This window comes from Emys orbicularis, chromosome 7, assembly GCF_028017835.1.
Source record: "Emys orbicularis isolate rEmyOrb1 chromosome 7, rEmyOrb1.hap1, whole genome shotgun sequence".
Lineage (NCBI taxonomy): Eukaryota > Metazoa > Chordata > Testudines > Emydidae > Emys > Emys orbicularis.
Genome location: NC_088689.1, coordinates 22,212,581 through 22,240,254, shown reverse-complemented (window position 1 = coordinate 22,240,254; position 27,674 = coordinate 22,212,581). Strand labels below are relative to the sequence as shown.

The 27,674-nt window shown below is 41.2% G+C and overlaps 2 protein-coding genes across 2 annotated transcripts in view; one reads left to right on the top strand and one right to left on the bottom strand.

The window, feature by feature from the left end:
- The window catches only part of EDRF1 (erythroid differentiation regulatory factor 1), a 52,850-nt gene extending 52,212 nt beyond the window's left edge, over positions 1–638 (bottom strand). The window contains exon 1 of the mRNA XM_065407746.1: positions 522–638. Within this exon, the coding sequence (XP_065263818.1) occupies positions 522–638 (117 nt within the window). The remainder of the gene's footprint in view (positions 1–521) is intronic.
- On the top strand, positions 183–27,034 carry TEX36 (testis expressed 36). The gene is given in 5 exon segments (XM_065407747.1): positions 183–338; positions 13,235–13,291; positions 16,806–16,937; positions 23,479–23,559; positions 26,804–27,034. Coding segments are annotated over 5 exon segments (657 nt in total).
- Positions 27,035–27,674: the final 640 nt, after the last annotated feature.

Below are 27,674 nucleotides of genomic sequence, written 5' to 3'. Positions count from 1 at the left end.
ACAGTTGCATCAGTGCAGCTGCACGGTTTTTAGTGTACACTATCCCTAAGTGGCAGCCCACTCCACGTGCCAAAAGAAAACCCAGGGCGGACCGAGACAGTCACTTCACAGCGCACTCTTTATAACTGTAGGTATGGAGAGTTGAAGGCTGACAGGCACCGAGACAATGGGAAACTGCCACCATGTCCGTGTGCCTGAGTGACACCTGGTAATCCGACTGGTGCCAACCGGGCCGCATGCTGGCAGACGGTGCGGGTGGCCATGCCCCCGGCTTGCTGACACCCCCTCCCACGCACCGCAGGAGGATAAAGTGGGCGATACCCCGGCTATGGACACAGGTGTGAGTCCGCAGGGCAGACACCCCGGCGTGTGTGTAGACGGGGGAGAGGAGCGGGCACCCCGGCTCTAGAACATCGTGTGAGGGGGTGCGGGAGCGGAGCCAAAAGCGGACCGGGCCCCACCGAACCGCGGGCTCCCCGCCTGGCTACGGGCTCGGAGCCCCGGGGGAGGCTGCCGCTCACCTGCTTCAGCTCTTCTGGGTCTCCCTTCAGCGGGACGGGCGCCCCTAAGTCGCTTCCCGCGGCGGGGCCCGCTTCAGCACAGGCTCCCCGGGACGCGGGGGCCCCCGTGCCCTCCATTGGCTCTGTCCTCGCAGCCAGCCCGGCCCCGGCGGGGGCAGGCTGCCGCAGAACCGGAAGGAGCGTGAGGCCGCGGCTGCCCAAGAAGCGGAGGGGAAGGGGGAACGGAAATCTCGCGGAGAAGGATTCTTCTCGCGGGACTTGCCGAGAGTGGCAGGCTACAGGCGTTGCCGCAGCCCTTGTGTAAGCTCGCGGCTCGCCAACGTGCTTGGGCACGTGCGTCCCTGGCCGGGCGTGTCCGCGCGCCGCGCACGGGGGCTTCAGCTAAGGCTCCACTGTGGGGGGCGGCTTGTTTCATGGCCGTGCCTGTGACCCTCATAAAATTAACAGCAATGAATCCGTGGCATGTTGGGGTGCGTGGAACTGGCGCCCGTGCAAAGCGTGCAGCAGCCATCCAAAAAGCTAAGCGAGTGTTAGGGGTCATTAGGATTAAGGGATAGACAGTAAGAAAATAGCATAAAGCCATAAATCCATGGCATACCCACACTTTGAGTACTGTGTGGCGTTCTGTCCCATCTAGACAGAGTTCTGTTAGAACTGGGGAAAGTACAGAGAAGGGCAAGACAAATGATTGGGGTATGGAACAGCTTCTGTATGAGGTGAGTTTAAAAAGACTGGGACTGTTCAGTTTAGAAAAGAGATGACTAAGGGGGGATATGATGGCTATAAAATCATGACTGGTATGGAGAAAGTGAAGAGGGAAGTGTTATTTACCCCTTCACATATCAAAAGAACCAAGTGTCATCCAATAAAATTAATAGGCAGCAGGTTTAAAACAAACAAAAAGAAGTACTTCTTGAACTCGTTGATGGGGTTGATGTGAAGGCCAAAAGTATAACTGGGTTCAAAAAAGAATTAGATAAGTTAATGGAGGGTAGGTCCATCAGTGGCTACTAGCCAGAATGGTTAGAGATACAACCCCATGCTCTGAATCTTCCTAAACCTGTGGCGGCCAGCAGCAGGGACTGGACAACAGGGGATGGATCATTTGATAATTGCCCTGTTCAGTTCATTCCCTCTGAAATATCTGGCACCAGCTACTGCTAGAAGACAGGATATTGGGCTAGATCAGGGGTGGGCAAACTTTTTGGCCCGAGGGCCGCATCTGGGAATAGAAATTGTATGGTGGGCCATGAATGCTCACAAAATTGGGGTTGGTGTGTGGGAGGGGGTGAGGGCTCCAGCTGGGGCGCAGGCTCTGCGGTGGGGCTGGGGATGAGGGGTTTGGGTGCAGGAGGGTGCTCTGGGTTGGGATTGAGGGGTTTGGAGGGTGGGAGGGGGAACAGGGCTGGGGCAGGGGGTTGGGGCACGGGAAGAGGCTCAGGGGTGCAGGCTCCAGGCAGCACTTACCTCATGCGGCTCCCCGAAACAGCGGTATGTCCCTTCTCCAGCTCGTATGCGGAGGTGCAGCCAGGCAGTTCTGCATACTGCCTGTCCACAGGCATCATCTCTGCAGCTCCCATTGGCTACGGTTCCTGGCCAATGGGAGCTGCGGGGACGGCATTTGGGGTGGGGGCAGTGTGCGGAGCGGAGCCCTTGGCTGTCCCTATGTGTAGGAGCCGGAGGGAGGCCATGCCGCTGCTTCCGGGAGCTGCGTGGAGCGGCCCTCGACCCTGCTTCCCAGCTGGAGTATCGGAGCGGGGCAAGCCCCAGACCCCACTCTGCAGCGAGAGCTCGAGGGCCAGATTAAAACAGCTGGCGGGCCAGATGTGGCCCGCGGGCCATAGTTTGCCCACCCCTGGGCTAGATAGTCTATTGGTCCAACCCAATATAGCTATTCTTATGTTCTTAGAGTAAGCTATCTCCATGAGCTTCCTTAATATTAAGACTAATGGCATCCAAATTATTGCTTTGATCTGTAATTACCAGACATTCTTTAGCAGATGCTTACAGTACTCTGACTAGTCAGTTTAACTTGTGTTGAAGACTAAAGCCTGGAGGTATGTTTGGTAGTATAATTTAAAATTGAGTAACAGCTTTTTTGACACCTGGATGAGCTTAGGTAGTTACCTACGAATGACAGCTGTTTGCACTTTTATTTACATTTTCTCTTTAAAATAACAGGAGTACTTGTGGCACCTTAGAGACTAACAAATTTATTAGAGCATAACAGGAGTACTTGTGGCACCTTAGAGACTAACAAATTTATTAGAGCATATTTTTGCGGATACAGACTAACACGGCTGCTACTCTGAAACCCATTTTCTCTTTAGTTAATGCAGTTGTTATTCACACATCTCACTATCCATGTGTGTTCTTTTGTTAGCTAATTAGTAAGATGAGATGTAGAATATGAAAGCACCAGGAGCTTTGGCCCAGAATCTCAAAGGTATTTAGGCATGCAACTCTCATTAAAATAAATGGTAGTTAGCTGTCTAAATACCTTTGAGGATCTGGACATTTGTACTTGCCTGCAACAAATGGCTTGCGATGCTCCGAACTATTCATATTTAGTGTCGGTTTTTTCTTGCTGCATTTGCCACCATGGCATTTAATTCCCTTTAAAGTTAGACTAACCTGTCCACATTTTATAAAACAAGCCAGCATCATCTAAAATGCAAATGTCATTCTCTGATCAGTTTATAAGAAGATAAGGATAAGTGTTGTCTAATCTCTAGATTAGTCAAGACTTCTGGGTTCTACCTACAGTTGTGCCAAAACTCAGTGTGTGACCTTTAGCAAATACTTCACCTCTCTATGCCTCCTTTCTCTGTCTGTAAAATGGGCAAAGCAGCCCTAGTATTCAGCTGACTGTTATTCTTCACTTCCCTTCACAAAAATTGTTGTGAAGTGTTGGTAAACAAAAGAAAATGGCTGCCATGTCCACCTCAGAGTGAGTGAGGGCCAACAAGATGAAGTGATCCCACTGTTTACAGATTCTTTCCAGAGAGAGATGCTGCAGATTATATCCCACTGTCATCTGACAATTTCACCATTTGTTACCTTGAATTTCTCATTGACAGCTCTTTCTTTGTAACCTGATTTGTGCCCTATGATCTCACGGGGCTGTTTTCAGCAGACAGAGCTAACTAATGACAAGTTTGCTACATTTGTTCACTAGTACAGTTCCCCAAGGATTTACTGGGGAGGATTTAATAGACATCTGAAGTATCAGTGAAAGAAAGAAATATCTAATACCTATCTTGATATCTCTTTATATAATTAGATGTTTAATTGCTAGGGGAACTAGTGTTCTTCATTCTAAATAAAGATAGTGGAAATTCTGATTATTTATAAAAACTAGAATTTTAAACAAAGCATTTATTTATTGTTAGCTTTAGAGACTGTTTATAATACCTAATGTTAATGACAGTTGCTCCACTATTGTGAGGTTCTATCAGCTCTTCCACTGTAAATCCCATCTTGAATGCATATAGAATATTTGCCATAAAAATTAATTCCAGGATGAATCTTGCATATAGATCTTATATGATAGGCGCAGTTTCTATTTACATAGTTCAGAGGGCATATCCCAACGTTCCCCATTCACCCAGTTTTATTAGGTCTAGCTACAGTTTCTGTAGAATCATCTCTAGCCTTGAATAATCTAAATGATTTTATATTTGCAAATTTTATCACCTCACTGATCACTCCCTTCTTCAGCTCATCTAGAGCAATTTAATTAGGTCAAGAAGATATTGTGGATTTCATGTTATGGGAACCCTTTAACATATTATGGGCTATATGTATGCAAACCTTCACTCATGGGGGGTGGGTAGGGGGAAGAAGTGGTTCAGAGGAGCTCAGCACCAAATGGAAAATATGGAGGAAGGAAGGTTAGTTTTGTGGCTAGGGTACCAGACTAGGATCAATTCCTGGCTCTGCCATAGACTTAATTAAAGATAATTAACTATCAGACATTCTGCGGCAGAATCAGAATGTAGCCCAGGCTGCGACTTCAAAGTGCTGTGTGTACAGCTATTTTCAGAGCGCTAGCGCCAGCCCAGTAACCCAAATCTGTTAACTCCCAGATGGAAGGCTTACTCCAAATGTTGTGTAGACATACCATTAAATTCATTAATGTTTGGGAGGTGCTCAGATACGGGCAAGATAGAGACAATATAAGTTATCTAGATAGGCAGAAGCATTCTTACTGCATCTGCCAGATTACTGGTGGGAGAGTACACAGCAGGATCTGCATTAACCTTTAACAGAGAGCCATGTGTTTTCCTCCCAACTCTGGTTCAGCTCCCTTAGCAGGTGTTACTGAATGGGCATGCCCAGGATACACCCTTCTGCTCCCTTCATCTTTGACGGTCTAGTGCTGCTGCTGGTAGACGTTTCTTGTCCTTGCACGAGTGCAAAGACTGAAATTGTAACACACATCATCCGTCAAGGTTGTAAGCAGCAGGGAGAAGGTTCCTTTCACCCATCCACTCTTTGTGGACCTGTGCAGGCCAGCCACAATCTTGCCTTCAGTATTCTCACTACAGATGGGCAAATGTATTTTTTGCTTTTTTCTGGCTTTGACGTGTAGGAAATTTATTTTAATTTATGTATTTATTTTGTAATGGAAAAGAACCTAAATGAATATTTTGTGTTTCCATTACCTGGCTGGAATTAAGCCATGTTAATGATGGTGATGATTATTAATATAAAACTATCATATTTTCAATGGGTGATTTCTCTTTTTTAACTACTGTGGAACATGTTAAACTTATTATCTTGTTTGTTTAGGATTCTTGTAATTTTAGTTGCCTAGTTGAATCTTTTACTTTAACAACTGATAATATATATTGATTCCTGTATTCCTTTTAATATATAGGTGGTGCTCAGCATTGGCCTAACACACTCCCATTGAAATCTGATTTAAATGGGAGCAGAGTTTCGCCAAGAGTGAGTGCCTTTGAAAACCTACATTTGTATCTCATTGGCTGGCAGCATTGTTTTAATCATTCCTGTATTTCAGAAGCAAGCTGTACAATGTACTAATTTTGTTAGATGAATAAATCTGGCTTCCAAATAGCTTGTTTTAGGAAATGGTTTCTGAAAGAAATTGAGATTGTAAGTATTATTTAAGATCTGGCAAATGTAACTAGTTTCTTAGAAGGTTTTTCATGGACAGATGTTTCAAGATTGAGTGTAAGCAATATATACCAGTAGGTGGTGCAAACTGCCTCTGTTTAAGCTCAAAATGTAATTTTAAATTGTATCGTGAATAGCTTCACCATAAAAACAATATTGTAACTTGTTTGCTCATTTTATATAGTTTAGTTTTAACTTCACAGAAAATGCATTTCCTACACAAATGTCATTTTGTTGGCCTCTCCTTCCTTTTGTGCTAATGTGGTCATCTCAGAGGTTACAAAATACTTGGGGACATGGGGAGAGAGGTTAGAGAAATGTTGGGTCATTGTGAAGCATGCGAGGAAATACTGCTCTATGTTTGGTTACATGTTTTCTGGAAAGGATATATTTTAATTGAATACTCAAGAATAGCATTGTTTAAATACATGTCTATGGCAGGGGAGGCACAGTGAGTTTATTAATGAAAATGAAATTATTATTCGTATTAAATTAATATACTAGCTTTTATCCTGCAGAGACCTGCATTGTATTATTATTTAGATTGTGTGAATTGACTTTCGTGATCTCCATGTTTCTCAAAGTAGACATTTGTCGGCATAATGAAATCATAATTGAGCACAATGTAAAGTTTAGAAAGAAGCCTCCGTATCCATAACTAGGATGCTGGGGGGTGGGGAGGGCGGATAAAGAATAAACAGGCCTTAAGATATCTCTATTAGGTTTTACACAAGGCCCACTGATTGCTGTAGAGGTGGAGAACATTAGGGCTTGATCCAAAGCCCAATTAAGTCAATGGTAGTCTTTCTATTGACTTCAGTGGGCATTAGATCTGGCCCTTATTGAATTCTATGGCATTGTCCAGTCAGAGTGAATGAGTTCAGTAAGCTAGAGAGTTCTTTACATTTATGTTGAGTCTAGAGATAGATTCTTGATAGTCTTTTGTGGGTGTATTAGAAGTATATGACATAGGGAGTCTTTTCCCACAGTACATTCATATATGACAAAGGGACTGTGCTGCTGATAGCTCTTCCTGAGCACAAAAGGAGATGTGGCTAGTGCACTTAATGAACCCCCAAGGCCCGTAAATTGGTGAGGTCAACCTCCCTTGTGGGCCTGGAGAAAGGAGCCCATATTGCACTGTTCTGCAGCAGGCATAAGCTGTGCTGTTTCAGTCATCCTGACTGCATTTGCCTTGTGCAGACAGAATTTCTCAAAGCACCACCCTCACCAACACAACTTCAAGGAACAAGAGCATAATTCTGCCATATATTTCATGTTATAGCAGTCTCGGATGATGACCCAGCACATGTTCTTTTTAAGAACACTTTCACAGCAGATTTGACAAAACACAAAGAAGGTACCAATGTGAGATTTCTAAAAATAGCTACAGCACTCAACCCAAGGTTTAAGAATCTCAAGTGCCATCCAAAATCTGAGAAGGATGAGGTGTAGCGCATGCTTTCGGAAGTCTTAAAAGACCAACACTCTGATGCGGAAAGTAGAGAATCTGAACCACCAAAAAAGAAAATCAACCTTCCGCTGGTGGCATCTGACTCAGTTGATGAAAATGAACATGGATCATTCCGCACTGATTTGGATTGGTATCGAGCAGAATCTGTCATCAGCATGGACGCATGTCCTCTGGAATGGTGGTTGAAGCATGAAGGGACATGAATCTTTAGCGCATCTGGCACGTAAATATCTTGCAACGCCAGCTACAACAGTGCCATGCGAACGCCTGTTCTCGCTCTCAGGTGACGTTGTAAACAAGAAGCGGGCAGCATTATCACCTGCAAATTGTAACCAAACTGGTTTGTCTAAGCGATTGGCTGAACAAGAAGTAGTACTGAAGGTCTTATAGGCTCTAAAGTTTTACATTGTTTTATTTTTGAATGCAGTTATTTGTTTGTACATAAGTCTACATTTGTAAGTTCAACTTTCATGATAAAGAGATTGCACAATAGTACTTGTATGAGGTGAATTGAAAAATACTATTTCTTTTGTTTTTTACAGTGCAATTATTTGTAATAAAAAATAAATATAAAGTAAGCACTGTACACTTTGTATTGTAACTTTGTGTTGTAATTGAAATCAATATATTTGAAAATGTAGAAAACATCCAAAAATATTTAAATAAATTCTATTTTATTATTAACAGCGGGATTAATCACGATCAGTATTTTTAATCCCGCAATTAATCGTGATTAATTTTTTTAATCGCTTGACAGCGCTACTTAAAAATATAATTTTCCTGATTTCATCGATTCATGGATTCCAAAGCCAGAAGGGACCATTGTTATCATCTGCCCTCCTGTACAACACAGGTCATAGAACTTCTGAATTCCTAGAGCATATTCTTGAGAAAAACATCCAGTCTTGATTTAAATATTGTCAGTGATAGAGACTCTATCATAACCCTTGGTAAATTGTTCCAGTGATTTACCCTCACTGTCAAAAATTTACACCTTATTTCCAGTCTGAATTTGTCTAGCTTCAGTGTCCAGCCATTGGATTATGTTATACCTTTTTCTTCTAGTCTGAAGAGTACATTATTAAATATTTGTTCCCCATATAGATTATTTTAGATTGTAATCAAGTCATCCGTTAACCTTCTCTTTGTTAAACTAATTAGAATGAGCTCTTTGAGTCTGTCAGTGTGCAGCATGTTTTCTAATCCTTTAATCATTCTCGTAGCTCTTCTCTGAACTCTCTCCAATATATCAATTTATTTCCTTGCTCAGTGTCTTGTTTTCATGACATACTGTGTCTGACGTGTAATGTTACCAATAGTACAGCACTAATGGATAATTGAACTCTAATTGCTCCCCTATAAAGGATAGCTCTAAACAAGTATTACAAATATTTCAGAAAGATACTGAGACAACATAAGTGAACTTAGAACTATTAAGACTGAAAATCTCATCCACAACTATAGTATAGAGCCTTCCCTGACTCTGTTTTCTTTATTACTATTATTTATATTTCCTATAATATAAACCATAATGTTTTACAACTTTCATCCTTCAACATTCAAGCCCCCATCTACAAAATCTAAATCTTGCTGTGCCAGAGTGTGTGGTAGTACGAAGACACAGAGAGAAAGCATTAATGTAGAAATGGTGTTGTCATGTCTCCTTGGACACTATAAATATAATAGATTCACACTTACTGGCTAAACTAGACAAATGATTTTTAACAGCTTCTTCTTCTTTCCTACATTAACTGCTGCAGTAGAAGCATGGAGCAGGGAAAGAGCTGTCAAAACCCTAGAACAGCCTGAAGATATGGGGCCTGTTCTCTTATTTACACCCAGGTAAATTGAGAGTGACTCCATTGAAGTCAATGGAATTACACTAGCGTAAATCAGATGTGATTGAGAAGAGGAACAAGCCTAACATTTGAGCACAAGCAAATCCACTATATGCACAGTGTGAAGGAATACAGGAGAAACAATTTCTAATGTCCTAAGGAATGGGTGGAAAGTCCAACCCCAGCTCCCTTAAAACAAAACAAAACAAAACATGATTTAAATTTTAGCAATAAAACTGTAAGAGTGGTGTGGCACACCCCTTCTGAGTATTAGAATGGAAAAATTAATGTCATAATCAGCAACAACAAAATGATAGAAAAGAGTACAAATCAATGTACAAAGGGCTAACACTTGATTCATCACAAATGGTTTTGATTTCTACTTGCTAGTTTGCCTTCCAAAAGATCCCTTGGTAGACTTTATGAAATACAAGAAGCCTGATTCAGACCAATAGACTAACAATAGAATAATCCAGCTCATGGATAGGCCTTGACAACATTCAGAAGGAGAGTAGCAAAGAAAGCTAAGTAAAGGAGGACTCAAAGAAAGAGAGGGTATCGTGTGATACAAAGGAAGTCATAAGCTGGTCCAGCTGTGGTGTGCAGCATAAAAATGTCATGGTAAGAAGAAGAAAAGAGGCAAAAGATGACATTCTGACCTCAGGTACTCCAGTGCAACTCTGGAGTACTACCTTAAAATCAGTAGAACCGCACCCAATTTACACCAGTTTAATTAAAATCATATAGGTTTTTGCATTTAATTTCTTTGGTTTTACAGTACAGACCCGTTTACGCGCGGATGTCGGGAGTCAAGCCGTCACGACCGCTTGTTAACGGACCGCGGGTTAAGAGGGCCATGCTGAAATATCTTAAGATATCTATATATACATGTCTAATTATCTAGGATTACATACATATTCACAGCGTCTCAAATACTGCAGGCCTATCTGTTAATGGCACTTTGCAAGAATATAACTTCAAATGTGTAATCTAATAAAAACATTATTATTACTATACAGAGGTGAAAATAACTCAGGACACTTACCGGTACGGGGCAGGGGTGGCTCTGGACCCTGGAAGGGGCGGGTCCTCGGGCGGAAGGGGCGAGGCTAGGATTCAGCATCCCCCAGCTACCGCAGCAGGTCCTTTTATATCGCTGGCCCCGGGGCAGCTGCTCCCTTTGCCTCCCCTCCCCCCTGTCGGCGGCCGAGGGGGGGAAAAGGGACAGGGACCTTAAAGCGCTGCAGGGTCCTTTGCTGTGGCAGCGCTTTCATGTTGCTGCCCCCCCCCCCCGGCGGTAAAGACATGCAACATGTTTCTGCTCCGCACTTCCTGTCGATTTCTATGTCAGTGAGTTAGTAAGCAAATCTGTAGCGCTTCATAGCAAGTTCCTGTACCGCGTGTTAACAAGTCTCGCGTGTTAAATAGGTAGCACTGGGAGGCATGGCACTACCGCGTGCTAAGCAGATTCACACGTAAACGGGTCTGTACTGTAGTTGGAATATGGTCTGAACTCAGATACAATCACCTTACACCCCACTATTTTCTTTCTCTCTCTATTTAGAAACATCATAACTTAATAATTTAAAAGACAGATGAAAGATGTACGTCCAATATAGAATTCTTATTTACCTGTTATCTTGCATTGTAGTTGTTGCAATGTTTGGATCATATTCTGCCATCAGAAATTCACATATAATTCTCTGTGTGCCAAATCCTGGTCTCCTTAATGTTAACAGCAAACTCTCAAGATTTGGTTATTGACTTCAGAGAGAGTTACACAGATGTTTTTGAGGACTGAACTGGACTCTTTCTATACATCTGCATCTCTAATTATGAAGGGTTTTCCTTTAGAGTATAATTTTAGAATTGAAGGTTTTGGTACCAGAAATCACCAATTTCACAAGAGGGATCTTCATGTTGCATAAATTCTGCTATATGGTATGAATAATTTGTTTTTTAAAGAAAATACAGTGCCCATGAAAGGTTTCATTCCAAAAGGACAAGAAACTGAGGTCCTTTCTTTTTCCATTTTTAACACTTACAGCACAGGCAGTGGCAGTACAAGACCACCTTTGCAATGTGTCACAACCCTATTTTTCATAGCTTACCAGTGATGAGTGTTTGTTCATTATCCTTAGCCTCCAAGACTGGCATTGTCACAAGGGTGCCATCTCATGCCTCTTTTACTTAGTGAGTTTTGTAATGAGGGTCTGCCCATGATTAACTTACACAAGCTTTGCCAGAGTTGTAGTTTTCCAGTAAATTGAGTGACATTTTAAAAGCAGCTGCAGGCTTTTGTTTTTATTCACAGGTTTAAACGCAGGTAGAATTAGAGCCATTAGAGTTGACTGGCAATTTGCTTGAAGGACCCACATTGGGTGGTGGAGCTACTGACTGGATGGGGAAGCCAATCACTGCTTAATATTGTTAAGTTGTTTTACCATTTCAGCAGGCTTTTTTCTATACTTTTAGCAACATTACCAAGGTACATTTTCACAAGAAGTAATGCAATTGTTTGTTATAGCTTTCAACATAGAATGGCAGGCTAATATGTTAAGTAAGGAACAAATGTCATACAGTAATGAAAGGATATTGTATTTTGACTATAACTTTAAAACTATGTATCACATAAATTCAGTTTTATGAAGAGCACAATAAAAATTTCATTCTGTCAAAATCAATGATGGAAAACAAGATGTGTTTGTACATTGCAGATCTATTTTAAATAAATTTGCACTAAAGAAAAAGAAAATAGGAAAGTAGATTCGGGAAGGTTTAAATTCAATTTGTAGCGCACAAAGTATTCTTAAAAGTTTCAAATAAATGGGAGAATGTTTAGATAAATCTTTTAAACAGTTGGTTAAACAGTAAATAAAGCTTCACATACACATACATAAAAAAGTGTTAGAGAACAGTGAAAGAAAATTTTCAGATCTAAGATGCGATGTTATCTAAATAAGATAAAAATGCATCTCCCCATTTGACTCACGGTTATAATAATAATAATCTCAAAATCACTAAAATCTATTAATGTTAATTTTCACAGTGTAGTTCTCTGGTTATATGCTCACCTGCACTTAACTAAATTGTTAAATTCATAATTTAATTATTCCATTGTTCATATGGACATTTATAATCTAACTTGAAAACTTTTCCTACAATTGTTTTAAAAGCAGTGGTGGTTCAAAATATTGTTTATTTCCTTCCTAGTCGCTTGAACTGGTAAGATGTTGAGTATGATGAAAACCTCCTTACTGGGTGCTGAGTATTTATTTAGGTCCTGATCTTGCAAAAATGTATACACATGCTTGACTACGCACAATGACATAATCTCACCATTTTAATCACAAGATTTGTGATATTTGTTTTTCTTAAAATACCAGCTCTTCGAGTCCTGTTATTTTTTGAGACTCTCAGCTTTTATTGTATTTATTTATTTCAAAAATAAGTTTCTAGCCCTCATAGTTACAGAGAAAAGCTTGAAAATGTTAACTTTACAGGCTCAAAGCTAGAAGGCAAATAAAAGGCCCTTAAATTTATTATTATTTTTAAATCTAGTGCTTTTTTTTAAGTCAATACCATGATTTTTTTGGGCCTTACTCTTGATTTTTGAACACTTGGATTTGGTGATACTGGAGTTGTCCCACTGAACTTTATGAGCCTACTCACAGTGCATTAAGTTAGGCATGTGCATAAATTCTTGCAGAATTGGGGCTGTAGTATGTAATATTTTTCTTCACATCTGTTAATATTGAAATCGGTAGGTCATCTTTTACACTTCCTTAACCTCTTGCTTTTTTTGTGTGTGTGTGTGTGGCAAATAGCCTTGCTTATCATCTGCAGTATAAACTGGCTTTGCATTTTCTTGCACATCTAAGAAACTGAGATTTTTTAAAATGAACACTGATGTGTGTAAGTCTAAAACAATTCAGTATAAGTACACAGAAATATATCTCACTGACAATACATTGGTGAGAAAACAGCACCTGTTTTATACACAGCACTATCCTATGGCAACAGTTAGTGTAACAAAGTTTAAGTGTGGAAGTAGCCACAGCTGAGTGCACAAACTCTCTCATGGGGAAAAAAAAGGCAGGGAGAGAGGGTTTATTTCCACTGCTAATGTTCTGCTTATAAATAATTTTTAATTACAAAAAAGCTAGATGTTGACTTTTTAACATCAATCACTGTTGTAAATATATTTTTTCTAAATCAAATAATATTTGATTGGAATTTTTGTGTTTTTTCTGTTTCAGAAATAGTATCCTAACATTGTGACAGCCATACTGCTTTCAAGTGTCCTTGTTTTTATGGTTAGAATTCTTTCTTTTTTCTACAGATATTATCATCCAGATTATAAAATGTTATTGAAATGCTTGTTTTAAAATACTTTATTGGTTCTAAACAAATTAAACATGTTTCAGAGTCTCTACTGCCTTTTTTAAGAGACTGTCCAAGATTTTATTTCTTTATCTCATTTTTGTCCAGCTGCGTTGGAACGCAGGAAAGAATGGTTTTGTCTTCACTTGCGTGTTGACCGGGACCTCATTGAAATATCAGAACCACATGACAGCTTGATTTAAGTAAATGAACATGCAGGAGATTCATAATATAACTTGGTTGATTTTACACAAAGCTTCTTGGTGTACAGCCTGAAACACTTAAAGTGTTGCATAGACTCATATCACAAAATGCATATAAGGCAAAGGAAAATGATCCCACTGATGTTTTCTTAGCTGATTCCTGTATTTTAAAAATAGCGTCCTTTAAATAAGGTATAGCTACTTTCCTTTCCCTAAGGAGATGAGTTTAGAACAAATGTATCCATAGGTGAAGCAGAGGAATCTCCTTGTATAGGTGTAAGTCCCCCATTCTCTCTGATCCTTCACTTTGGGGAAGGTATCCACACAATAAGGGGGGTCTCTCCCACCCCTCAGATGATGGAGTCTTCACCCCCACAGGTACTCTCCCTCCCTCAGAATAAGGGGCCCTACACTTGATGAATACCAAGGTCTCACCAACCATAAAAGGGGTCTCTCTCCCTGTGCCAGAATGAGGGAGGGGTCTCCTGCATCCACAAGGATCTTCACTGCCTCACTGAGTTCTCCCCAACCATAACTTATGGTTATGGGGGATGGGGGAGACTCTCACTTATGATCCATAAGTGAGAGTCTCCCCCATCCCCTGATGCAGGGCCTCCCCAGTCCCCTTAAATGGGAGCCTCTCTCACCCACTGGGGATCTCCTCCACCCCTTTAAAGGAATGGGGTCCCCCTAATCCAGGGAGTTTTCCTTCTCCCATAGCAAGGCCTCCCCAGCCCTGAAATGGGGGGTCTCCAGTGGGCGGGGGGCGTTCCGCTGGCGGAGTAACGGCGGGCCCCTGAGTTTCAGGGGTCGCGCGGCGGACCGGTGACTATGGCAACCACTGTCCGGCAGCTGAGGCCGCAGGCTGGCCCCGCAGCGCGGCAGCAGGTGGCGGCCCGGGCCCAGCGATGCCCAAAGGCAGGTTGGCCAACCCCAGCACCGAGCGGGACGGCGCTTGGGTGAGAGACCGGCGCGGGGGCGACCCGGCTTCCGTCCCCGGCCAAGCAGGACCCGAGCCAGCCCCCTTCGCTCCGGGCAGGAATAACCGCCCGTGGGGAGCGGGGGCAGAGCCCAGCCCAGTGCACCCACCCCCGCCTGGTGCCATGGCACAAGCAGCGGCACGCGCTGGTCCCGGCAGGGGCAGCTTATCGCTGGGAAGCGGATAGCAACCGCCCCGGTTGCTCCAGGCTCGCAGCAGCCCTGGGGCTGGCAAAGCGCCCCATCAGCGGGCGGGAGGGTTTGGCCCGGGCAGCCCTAGTGCTGGAGCGCGGGCCAGAATCTGTCTGGCTCACGGCCCTGAGCCCCACTGGCTTCTCTGCCCCTGAGCAGCTGGGTGGCCGTGGGCACGTTTCTTAACCGGGCCCCGCAAAGAGGAAGCGTGGCCGTGAGCCTGCTTTCTCCCTGGGACAGGGGAAGAAGGCCTGCGAGGCTTCTTTCTCTTTGATTTTTGTAGAAATCCATCCAGGCCTCGTGTAACCTGGCAGGGTTCTGATAAAACTGGTCTGACTATGTCCCCTCCCCCCGTGAAAATTTTTGATTGAAACAAACAAAAACAAGCCTTTCGTTTTCATTGACATATCCTCTGAAATTTTCCAGTTTTCAGCAGAAAACTCACTAACCAAAAGGTTTTGGCCAAAATATTTTGATGAGAAAACAAAATCTTCCATGGAAAGGAAACACTTCATGCAAAATGTTTTATTTTATCAAAAACCCTATTTTCCATTTAAAAAACAGTTTTGTTGGAAAATTTTCAAGCAAACCTACTCTATGGTCTGGGATATTGACATTACCAATACCAAGAAAATGAAACCTAGTTACTTGAGATAGTGACTAAAATTCAATTCCTCTACCCCTTCTACTAAGGACCAAGACAGCTAGCAATATTCATTTCTGAATCAAATAAATTTTTCAACCAACAAAGGAAGAGTCAGAGAAATCTTGACATTACTGATATTTCTGATGTGCTCAGATCTTTTTTATAGGTGATAAAGAAATGGAAAGAAACATAACCACAGTTTTTTCTATATAGATCACCTTTAATCTCTCTCTTTTTCCACTTCTCTGAATGGGGATAATCATGATTATTTCCTTACATCACAGCATTATTGTGTGGATTAATTAATTTACATTTTCAAAAAGTTGCCCCAAGTGAAATGATTATTATTATTTTCTATTTGTAATTAGTTTGTGGTGACAAGGGTATTATCAAATTACATGCTAGAGCTGTGATGTTAAATCCACATGAAACATTTTTTAAAAGTGCTTCCCCTTTCCCACTGGAAACTTTTTGCAACATTTTCATGAATAGGACAGCAACACAGAAAGAAGTGAGATCAACTTTACAGTTATTAGAATTGATTGAATAACTTTTAACGTCACAATCTCATCACCCTATGGTGTGGTGTTCCATATGGGTTTAGAAATCAATCTGTAAAGACATACTAAAAATCACTTTACAAACCTAGATCCTTTTTTCCCTTGCAACTTTCTTAGACTTTCACAAAAAATCTCTACGTTCAGTGCACATTTTCAACAGATTTTTTCCATGTTTCTAAGCTGCCTTGAATCCTCTTCTTTCTTTTTACTTATAGGTAATTTGCTATTTCTCCTCCAGGAGAAGTCTACCTTATACTTGTCTCAATTATAGGTTACACAAGAGCAGCAGCAGCAGCTTGATCTCACTGTTGCTGAGGTCTAGGCTCCTCAGCATTGTGAATGTATGTACACACATATTCCACGAGTGCTTTGCTTCTTTGTGCAGGTTCTAAGATCCTGAACCTATAATGTGCTGGGCATCTCCTGCTTAGTGCCATCAAGTCCAGTATCTTTCCATATAGCGGCAAGAACAGCAGCAATAGTAAAGATAACAACCTTGCAGCTGTGACTGTGTAAAGGATGCTCCTGCAACATTAACTACCACTAAATTATGGACTTTCAGAAAACCCCCTGCAGAACTAACAGGATGTTGCAACCCATCATTCTAAATATGCTCTTTGTATGTTACATCCCTTTCTCCTTCCTTCATCTATTTTGTCTTTCTACATCAGAAGCTCCTCAAGGCAGGGATTGTGCTCTCTTCTGTGTTTTTTATGGTGGTAGCACAGTGGGATCCCAATTCCGACTGGGGCCCCAAATGCTACTTAATACAAATAATAAAAATAAATGAAAATATAAATAATAAAAATAACTGCTTCTCTGATGCTGATGTGTTTGTTTTCTGGATCAAAACATTTATATTTTCTAGTTCCCACACCTTGGAATATTCCATAGTCAACCTGAATCAATCACAGACTGTATGCTAAAACAGGTACAAAATCCAGAAGAGGTTCAATATATTGAGAAGAGATTGCCACTAGTATACAAAATTCGGGAGCAGGTTAGTTATTGTGGACATATAATTGACTTATGGAACTCCTTGCTGCGGGATGTTATTGAGTAAATGCTTACTAAATTATCTGAATAAGAACTAACATAAAAAGTGTAATGGCTTCCAGTTTTCATGCTTAGGGGAATAAGTTGGTGGTCATCTGTGGTAAGGAAAAATGTATCCCAAGATATACTGTTGCTCAGTTAGTACTATTTTTTATTAGTGTTGATAACTTTCTAAAACAAATTCTTTATGTGCTGAAATTTGTTGGACTGAGACCAATTATAGTCTTATAGAACAGCCAGCATGGATTTGTAAAGAACAAATTGTGTCAAACCAATCTGATAGCTTTCTTTGATAGGATAACGAGCCTTGTGGATAAGGGTGAAGCTGTGGATGTGGTATACCTGGACTTTAGTAAGGCATTTGATACGGTCTCGCATGATATTCTTATCGATAAACTAGGCAAATACAATTTAGATGGGGCTACTATAAGGTGGGTGCATAACTGGCTGGATAACCGTACTCAGAGAGTTGTTATTAATGGTTCCCAATCCTGCTGGAAAGGCATAACGAGTGGGGTACCGCAGGGGTCTGTTTTGGGACCGGCTCTGTTCAATATCTTCATCAACGACTTAGATATTGGCATAGAAAGTACGCTTATTAAGTTTGCGGATGATACCAAACTGGGAGGGATTGCAACTGCTTTGGAGGACAGGGTCATAATTCAAAATGATCTAGACAAATTGGAGAAATGGTCTGAGTTAAACAGGATGAAGTTTAACAAAGACAAATGCAAAGTGCTCCACTTAGGAAGAAAAAATCAGTTTCACACATACAGAATGGGAAGAGACTGTCTAGGAAGGAGTACGGCAGAAAGGGATCTAGGGGTTATAGTGGACCACAAGCTAAATATGAGTCAACAGTGTGATGCTGTTGCAAAAAAAGCAAACATGATTCTGGGATGTATTAACAGGTGTGTTGTGAGCAAGACACGAGAAGTCATTCTTCCGCTCTACTCTGCTCTGGTTAGGCCTCAGCTGGAGTATTGTGTCCAGTTCTGGGCACCGCATTTCAAAAAAGATGTGGAGAAATTGGAAAGGGTCCAGAGAAGAGCAACAAGAATGATTAAAGGTCTTGAGAACATGACCTATGAAGGAAGGCTGAAAGAATTGGGTTTGTTTAGTTTGGAAAAGAGAAGACTGAGAGGGGACATGATAGCAGTTTTCAGGTATTTAAAAGGGTGTCATAAGGAGGAGGGAGAAAACTTGTTCACCTTAGCCTCTAAGGATAGAACAAGAAGCAATGGGTTTAAACTGCAGCAAGGGAGGTCTAGGTTGGACATTAGGAAAAAGTTCCTAACTGTCAGGGTGGTTAAACACTGGAATAGATTGCCTAGGGAGGTTGTGGAATCTCCATCTCTGGAGATATTTAAGAGTAGGTTAGATAAATGTCTATCAGGGATGGTCTAGACAGTATTTGGTCCTGCCATGCGGGCAGGGGACTGGACTCGATGACCTCTGGAGGTCCCTTCCAGTCCTAGAATCTATGAATCTATGAATCTATAATAGTATATTTCAGCACAGGGGTCGGCAACGTTCGGCACGCGGCTCGCCGGGGTAAGCACCCTGGCGGGCCGGGCCAGTTTTATTTACCTGCTGACGCGGCAGGTTCGGCTGATCGCAGCCCCCACTGGCCGCGGTTCGCCGTCCCGGGCCAATGGGGGCGGCTAGAAGCCGCGGCCAGCACATCGCTCGCCCGCGCCGCTTCTCGCCGCCCCCATTGGCCCGGGAAGGTGAACCGCGGCCAGTGGGGGCCGCGATCAGCCGAACCTGCTGCGTCAGCAGGTAAATAAAACTGGCCCGGCCCGCCAGGGTGCTTACCCTGGCGAGCCGCATGTCGAATGTTGCCGACCCCTGTGCTGAAATATACTATTATAGATTCATAGATTCATAGATTCTAGGACTGGAAGGGACCTCCAGAGGTCATCGAGTCCAGTCCCCTGCCCGCATGGCAGGACCAAATACTGTCTAGACCATCCCTGATAGACATTTATCTAACCTACTCTTAAATATCTCCAGAGATGGAGATTCCACAACCTCCCTAGGCAATCTATTCCAGTGTTTAACCACCCTGACAGTTAGGAACTTTTTCCTAATGTCCAACCTAGACCTCCCTTGCTGCAGTTTAAACCCATTGCTTCTTGTTCTATCCTTAGAGGCTAAGGTGAACAAGTTTTCTCCCTCCTCCTTATGACACCCTTTTAAATACCTGAAAACTGCTATCATGTCCCCTCTCAGTCTTCTCTTTTCCAAACTAAACAAACCCAATTCTTTCAGCCTTCCTTCATAGGTCATGTTCTCAAGACCTTTAATCATTCTTGTTGCTCTTCTCTGGACCCTTTCCAATTTCTCCACATCTTTTTTGAAATGCGGTGCCCAGAACTGGACACAATACTCCAGCTGAGGCCTAACCAGAGCAGAGTAGAGCGGAAGAATGACTTCTCGTGTCTTGCTCACAACACACCTGTTAATACATCCCAGAATCATGTTTGCTTTTTTTGCAACAGCATCACACTGTTGACTCATATTTAGCTTGTGGTCCACTATAACCCCTAGATCCCTTTCTGCCGTACTCCTTCCTAGACAGTCTCTTCCCATTCTGTATGTGTGAAACTGATTTTTTCTTCCTAAGTGGAGCACTTTGCATTTGTCTTTGTTAAACTTCATCCTGTTTAACTCAGACCATTTCTCCAATTTGTCTAGATCATTTTGAATTATGACCCTGTCCTCCAAAGCAGTTGCAATCCCTCCCAGTTTGGTATCATCCGCAAACTTAATAAGCGTACTTTCTATGCCAATATCTAAGTCGTTGATGAAGATATTGAACAGAGCCGGTCCCAAAACAGACCCCTGCGGTACCCCACTCGTTATGCCTTTCCAGCAGGATTGGGAACCATTAATAACAACTCTCTGAGTACGGTTATCCAGCCAGTTATGCACCCACCTTATAGTAGCCCCATCTAAATTGTATTTGCCTAGTTTATCGATAAGAATATCATGCGAGACCGTATCAAATGCCTTACTAAAGTCCAGGTATACCACATCCACAGCTTCACCCTTATCCACAAGGCTCGTTATCCTATCAAAGAAAGCTATCAGATTGGTTTGACACAATTTGTTCTTTACAAATCCATGCTGGCTGTTCTATAAGACTATAATTGGTCTCAGTCCAACAAATGTGGATAAAATATGTATGTATGAAGGTTTGATTGAAATTTGGTAAGCAATTTTGAATTGTGTGGGGAATATGTGTTCCCTTGAGGAAGTTTGTTTTGATAACTGAAACAGTTAAAGCCAGAAATTTCAAACTTGAATTCTTTTTTTTAAAGACTTTACTGAGAGTTAGAAATCAAACCAAGTTTTTTCAAAATAATCAGTACAGTGTTTTTAAAGTTATGAACATTTAAAGGCGACAGTTTCATGCATGCACACTGATCCTACAATTGGATCCATGCATGCAGACCCTTGCTTTTTTCCCTTCTTTCAAAAGACCCCTGGAAACTGCATGCAAAAAAATAGTGTTCTGCAACACAAGGGTTGCAATGTTGTGCACTCCAAATGCAGCAGATTCCAAAGTTAAAGTGGTACCCACAACATTAATTGTGCTACATTGCTCATTTAGAGTATTTTCCGTTTCTGCTTTTTGTAAGGACAACTCTTAACACATACCTAAAATATATAGAATGTGCTTTGGGGCCACATTTACTTTGTGGCAACAATCTTAATTTTTAGAATTTCCTGATTTCTGAGTCCATAAAGGCAGAATTAATGGTAGTTGTGTTAATATTAATTATTTATAGATTGCTATTAATATATGGTGAATGCTATCATTTTAACATGATGTCATAGTAAAACAAAAGAAAGCCATAACTAGCTCACATAGTGCCAGTTTTGGATAACTTTGCTCCTCAACTAGACTAATGTGTAAAGTTATCAGAATCTACAGCATACATAGCACACTGGGCTCCAGTTCTGGAAGTCAGGCTGTCTTATACTCAGATCCCTGTCCCATAGAAAGTAGGGAACTTAACCCACTTTCCCAAAGAGTTGAATGTCTTGGTTTCATTGAACACAACCACTGTTTGGATTTATCTAGTATGCTTTCTTGGAAGTTGGCACATTTAATCTGGGAGAGACAACAAACTGCATCCTTTGTTGCAGTTTGTCATCAGTTTGTCCCTGGCTGCCGTAGGGTGAAATTCCTACCCCTCTACTGAACAACTCTGCAGTTTTCTTGATGATTTCTCTTGTCCTCCCTGAGAAGGTGACATCTTCATAGCACTATTACAATCACATGAGACCAGAGGCCAAATTCTACTTCATTTATACTGGTTTAAAACCAGAGTAACTTCACTGACCTCAGTGTACTAAGAGCAGAATTTGACTAAAAGAGAGTAGTTAGCAGGGGAGTTTTGGAATAGTGAAGAGAGGAATAGAAGGTTACAGTGCATTATGGGATTTTATACCTTTCTCTGGAGCATCTGGCATTGGCTACTGCTGGAGAAAGAATACCAGGCTAGACAGGCCATTGGTCCATACTCATATGACCTTTCTTATGTTGTGACATCCATTTTTTGGGTAGCTGTTTTCACTATCCGGAAGAATTAATGAAGGCCCTTTCATCTATTTATGATGGATTAGAATGATGTCAGCAGAAAGAGAAGGAAGATATATTAAAGAGACTGGAATGTGATGTCATAAAAACACAGTTTGAGAAAGTTTGTGTTGCTTTGACTTTTAAAAAAAAACTGCTGATGAAAACTGTTTCAGTTTGAAAGGAGCTGGAAGGTCACTGTGTGCCAGAGCTGACTGTCTCTAATCTCTCTGTGTGAGGGAACTTCCTGGCTGCGAGGTTAATTACTTTTCTCAGAGGCAGGAATATAGTTCTTTCTTAGATTATATTATTCATTGTTCTTACTTTGCTGTAATCTTAAAACCATTTTTACTATAGCTTTTTTTTTGCTGTACTTAATTTGTTAAATAATTCCCAGATATATTATTCAATATATATGTATCTTTTGTTTTTCAATTTTCCTGCAGCACATAAAAACTATAAATAAACTCACTATTCCTTTGTAAAGATGTAAGTGACTGGGTCTTAACCACACTCATGTGTTTCAGTGGTAGCTCTGTGCATTTTATCCATGCAGGATTAATTACCTAGGGCCCTGATCCTGTAAGCAAGTACACATGAGTAGTCCCACTGAACTCAGTGGGAATACTCACATGCATAACTTAACTCTGGTGTGTAACTATTTGCAAAATTGGGGCTTAGAGGCATATTCATGGTGTAGCTGATCTGCTTATGAAAATCCCACTGACTTCACTATGAGTTCTATGCATGGAGTAGCTATAGAATTGGACACTTGAAAAGTACTACAGATCTATAATTAAGCAAAAGCATGCTACAGACTAGCTGAGTTTGTTTGAGAGATTATATGGTCATGAGGCACACAGCACAAGACCAAACCAAGATTTATAAAGTGTACCAAATGGAGATCTTCAGTTATAACCTAAACCCTGATCCTGCAGCTGATTCCATGCAGGCAGACCCTGGCATCTGCCTGTCCTTTCAGGATCAGGACCATAATTATATTTTTCTTTATAATTGATTTATATTTTCTGTTACAAACCACAATTTATTTCAAATAGCTTTTGTATTATAGCACAGTAAAACTAGATATGCCCCCTTGAGATGAAGATCTACAGTTATAAGATGGAATATTCCTGCCTCCATATTAAGTATAAAAATCATTAGAGAAGTTGTAAAAATGAACCGTTTCCAACACAAACCGAAAGACGGTGCTTGGAGAAGCAAAAAAGACAAGTCTAGTAGTCCAGAATACTTTTTGGAATTTCATATTTTAACCATTTTATACACATAGGACTGAAACGTTATATAATGCACAATTAATTTGTAAATTATTACATTTATTACTTTCCTACAACTCTGTTTATGCATTTTCAGATGCTTTTTTTAAAATAGTGCTTTAATTTTACAAAATGGATAAAAAGTATGCGTAAAAGGTGAGTTTAAAAACTAGTTCTGTGCTTAATGGGCTCCCAGAGCCTGGTTACTGGATGGTATTCAACACTTAAATCTCAGATTAACTCAGTTTTGAGTTCCCTTTTGTAGTTCAACATTCATTTGTTGAGGGCTCACTAATGAGCCATACAAAAAAGTCTTGACATTTCTGTGATATCTTGGTGCTTCTATGGAGAATATGATTTCTCTGATTTGGAAGTTTGCATTTAATCCTGTGCATGTTCAATAAGTCTTGAGAATATTAAATTCAGATGATTTTGGAGAAAAATACAGAGAGCAAATTTTGCAGGAATAAACGCATGTACAAGAAGATTTAACAGATAATGCCTCTGTTAAGAAAAACATAATTTTTGCATGTGTCAGAAAGTGCAAACTAAGATTATAGCACAGATGGATGGCATAAGGTATATTATAACTTATCTTTTCTTGATCTCTTTTTCAGAAAGCAGTAAAAAATCACTTTCCATTTTCAACCCATGACAACAGGCATTGTTTACAGAATGTGGGAGAGTACTTTGATTTTGTGAGTATCCAGCACTGAGAAAATCAGCAAGTTCATATCTCTCAACCTGCCAGAGATTAAAGACAATTTTCTTGCAAAATTCATGGATGCTCAAAAAGGTGATGAGAGAAAATGCACACTAAACAGCACTGATAACATGCACAGATTGTTGGGACATAACTTCTTATGCGTAATTACATGTGGGTATGTCTTCTCAATCCTCATAACAGTATAATATAGCATTTACAGATACCTAGAATAGTATGTAGGATCTGGCAAGTGTGATACATACATAATTGACTTCTTGTGGAGCATAGCAGCCCAAATCATGTCACTTTCTCTTAGTCTACAGGTTTATGGGTTAGCCACTTGCAAAAGTGTTTTTATACTGATTTTTTATCTGGACACACTGATTGCTTGGTGTGCAAATGCAGATCTGGCATTCTGTTTTGGAAGCAGAGTTTTGGAAGTATTCTCTCTCACACTGCTGTGTTGGTGAAATTCATCTCTTCTCAAAAAGTTAGAATAAATGGTCTTTTTGTGGGCAATAAAGTGTCTGTTACAGCTGTCCCCCTGCTGCATTCCTTTTTTCCCCTCTCCCTTCTGTTTGTCCTGTGTGGCCGCCCCTCCCGGCCATTGTGCTAACTAAAGTCACAGCCCTATTCATAGGAATGGCTTGTACAGATTAACTGGAGCCATTGCTCTGCCTAGAGAGGGGGCTTCTTGCTTCTTTGTTTGGTTCCTTTGTTCAGACCCGGGCTCGGTGTGGGGGGGCGCTGCCCAGAAATGCAAGACCTGAAGTGGCCAACTAATTAAGCATATGAGTCATACCTGTGGCTCAGAACATGCCCAGGCATGCCTATGCTTACCTGCAGCCTTCCCCTGCCTTCTCTCCTCCCCTGTATCAAGAGGAGCCAATCAAAAGTACTGGTGGGAAACTGCCTGAGTTTGCCTTTAAAGCTGGACATTTTCTGATCAGACCTCGGAGAAGGTCCTTGCTTTGCCACCTGGTCTGATCAGCTAGGGGTCTTTGGGGGGCCCTCTCCCCGCACTTGTTTGTTTTTGAGCATACCCCCGTTTTTAAACTCCCCTCCCACGAACAACGAATTTGTGCCTGGAGATCTCCTGATTATTGTAAGCGAATCGAGTCCTCTCTCCATCCTCCGATGCTACTGCCGTTCCTGTCTCTGTGCTTGCTGCTGTCCTGGGGATTGGTAAGAACTCCCTCTTGCAAACTCCCCCTGTCCTAGCTGCTGGCCTTGTTTCCCCAGCAGACAGACCCAAGCTAACTCCTTGGTCTGTATCTGTAATCTGTTTCTTGCTCCGCAGCGCCTTTGCTGCTAGAAATAAGCCTGTGCCACTGCTAGGCTGTGCCTTCCTGGACTGTATCCTGGGCTGCCGGCTTGTGTTAATTGGTTACCAACTGTATTGTACCCCACTGTATTGTACCCCACTATTGAAACCCCCTATCCTATTTACTAAAAGAAACCCCTCCCCAACTGTCTACCTTAACAAACCCCATACCCCTCACTATTGAATTTTCCCTGTTTTTGCATTTTCTTAATAAAGTTTATTTTTATTATAAAGTTGTCCCCCAAAATCCCCTACCTGCTGGCAGGGTCATAAAGTAGGGATTGTAAGAAACAACCTGTGAGCAAGCTTCAGGACTGCAGCACAACCTCTCTGGACATGTCTATACGAACAGTTAGTGCATGGCCAACTAGGGTGTAAATCTACAGTGCACTAGCCTGCTATGCACTAACTGTCCATGTGGACCCTGCTACCATGCACTAAAAGTTCCATATTGTGTTTTAATATACTCTGCTTTGATAGTAGCATACCCTGTTACAGTCTGTGGAGCTAAAATAAAGGCTGTCCTGCTATCCCAGACTCTGGATCTGCACAAGTATAGATCATGTGCCCCTCTGGCACAACCCCGTCTCTCCCAGCTTATTTGGAGCTAGCATGGAGCTTACCTCTGTGGTGAGCAAGAGTTATAGAGGCCTCCCTATGTAGCTGCTCTGCCTGGAAGTTTAGTAGCCTAGAGGAGCTTATAGGATATGTGTTTAAAGGTATCTTAAGGCAGTGGTTCTCAACCTTTCAGGGGTCTGATTTGTCTTGCATACCCCAAGTTTCATCTCACTTAAAAAGCTACTTGTTTACAAAATCAGACATAACAATATAAAGTGTCACAGCACACTATTACTGAAAAATGGCTTACTTTCTCATTTTGTCTCTATGAAATTTTAGTTTGTACTGACTTTGCTAGTGCTTTTTATGTAGCCTGCTGTAAAACTAAGCAAACATCTAGATGAGTTGATGTACCCCCTGGAAGACCTCTGCGTACACTTGGTTGAGAAGCACTGTCTTAAGGGAGCCACCATTCTGAGCAAATTTTTAAAATTTCCTCTTTTGCCTTTTACGTTTGCATGCGTAATAATTTCAATTTTGATTTTTTTTCCTTTTTGGAATGTTGATATGTTTCTATGGCAACAAAAGAGACAGCATGATCGACTAGACAGTGCGCAGAGTAGGGAGTCAGGAACTCCCATGTTCTGATTCCTGCTCTGCTACTGAATCCCTTTGTGACCTTGGGCAACTCTTAGGCCCAGATTCCCAAAAGCATTCATTAATGTTGAAAACCTTCCATTTTTTTGCCCAGTGTGCTATACTCAATGCCTAATAATTTTCAGAGACACTGATCACGTGGAACTTCAGTGGGAGTTCAGTGGGAGCTGTGGGTACATCACATAAGAAAAATCAGACTCTCTGGGTCTCAAGTTTTGGCACACAAAAGTAAGGGACACTTTTGAAAAACTTGGTTTTACACTTTGTTTGTTTATCTGTAAGCCATAAATAATGTTATTTATGTACCTCACTGGGCTGTTATGAAGATTCAGTTATTTAGTACTGCACTTTGAATATATAAAGTGCTATAGCAAGTAAAAGAATTATTATTTTATTCATAATAATAGATCAAAAGTCAAGATGTCTATTTCTGGTTTTCCTTTGTCTGTGCACCAGCATAGTTAATCATGCTACCAGAAAGGTATATATTGGTAGGTCAGAGAATAATATTTATAACCTAACTGCTTGCAGCAGATCAGCAGTGGTTCTGATAATAACTTTGGTAAGTACTTCTTTAATTTTTAACTGTTCCATGACAAAGTAGTGGATTTCTTCCCTAACATTCCAAACTTTAACAGTGAAACTGTGATCCTGAAATGTACATTTTTATCAGTTTTTCCTTTAATCTTTTTCCTAGAGCCTAGGACGAAAGAAGGTTGAACCAGAAAGAAGGCAACAGAATTCACAAAACTTCTGTCTGTGGGCACATGAGTACATTCCTAACAGTCATGATGGTTTTACCATTTATCAAACATCATTCATAGGTGATCAAGATACCAAGCGTCCTTTTTGTAGACGATATCCAAAACAGCACTTAGAAAGGTGCTACATTTATAAATCTATTCCTGAGAATGAAAAACACATGTAGTCAAACCACCGTGTTAATTGCAGGACTCCTTATTTAGTATTAATTATTTAGTATTATTTACTCCTTATTTATCAATATCCTTTCTCTGGGTCTGAACCACTCTTACTCATCAAACACATGATGGAATAAATATCTGTGTAAAATGTATACTGCAGTACATGTTGCAAATATTTACAGTTGGCAGGTTCATTGAAATTAGCAATTATCTTGCTGTTTGCATTCTTTAGCTTTACTGAAAACTAAAATTACTATGAAAACATAAGTTACAATAAAGTAAGTTGTAATGAATCACAACAACATTGGGAGGTAAAATATAGTTGTCTTTGTATAGTTATATTTTTAAAAATAGCAATATTGGAAGAAGAGAGGCAGGCCCAGATCCACAAGGGGACTTATATGTTGCTCTGAGCTCACCTACCAGATTGGTCGAGATAGGTGGAGGGAAGCCTATCTTCACCTGGTTTGAGGATCCTCTGGGGCTTAGGCATGAGATATTCACCTGGATGGCTAGAGTGTAAGGCATTGTGTGCATGCCCAGTGGCAGAAACGTAGGCACCAAGGGAACTTTGACAGAAAAAATTTAGGCACTGAGGGATTTTAGGCACCTACTGGGTTAGGCAGCAGCCAAGCAGGAGTTTTG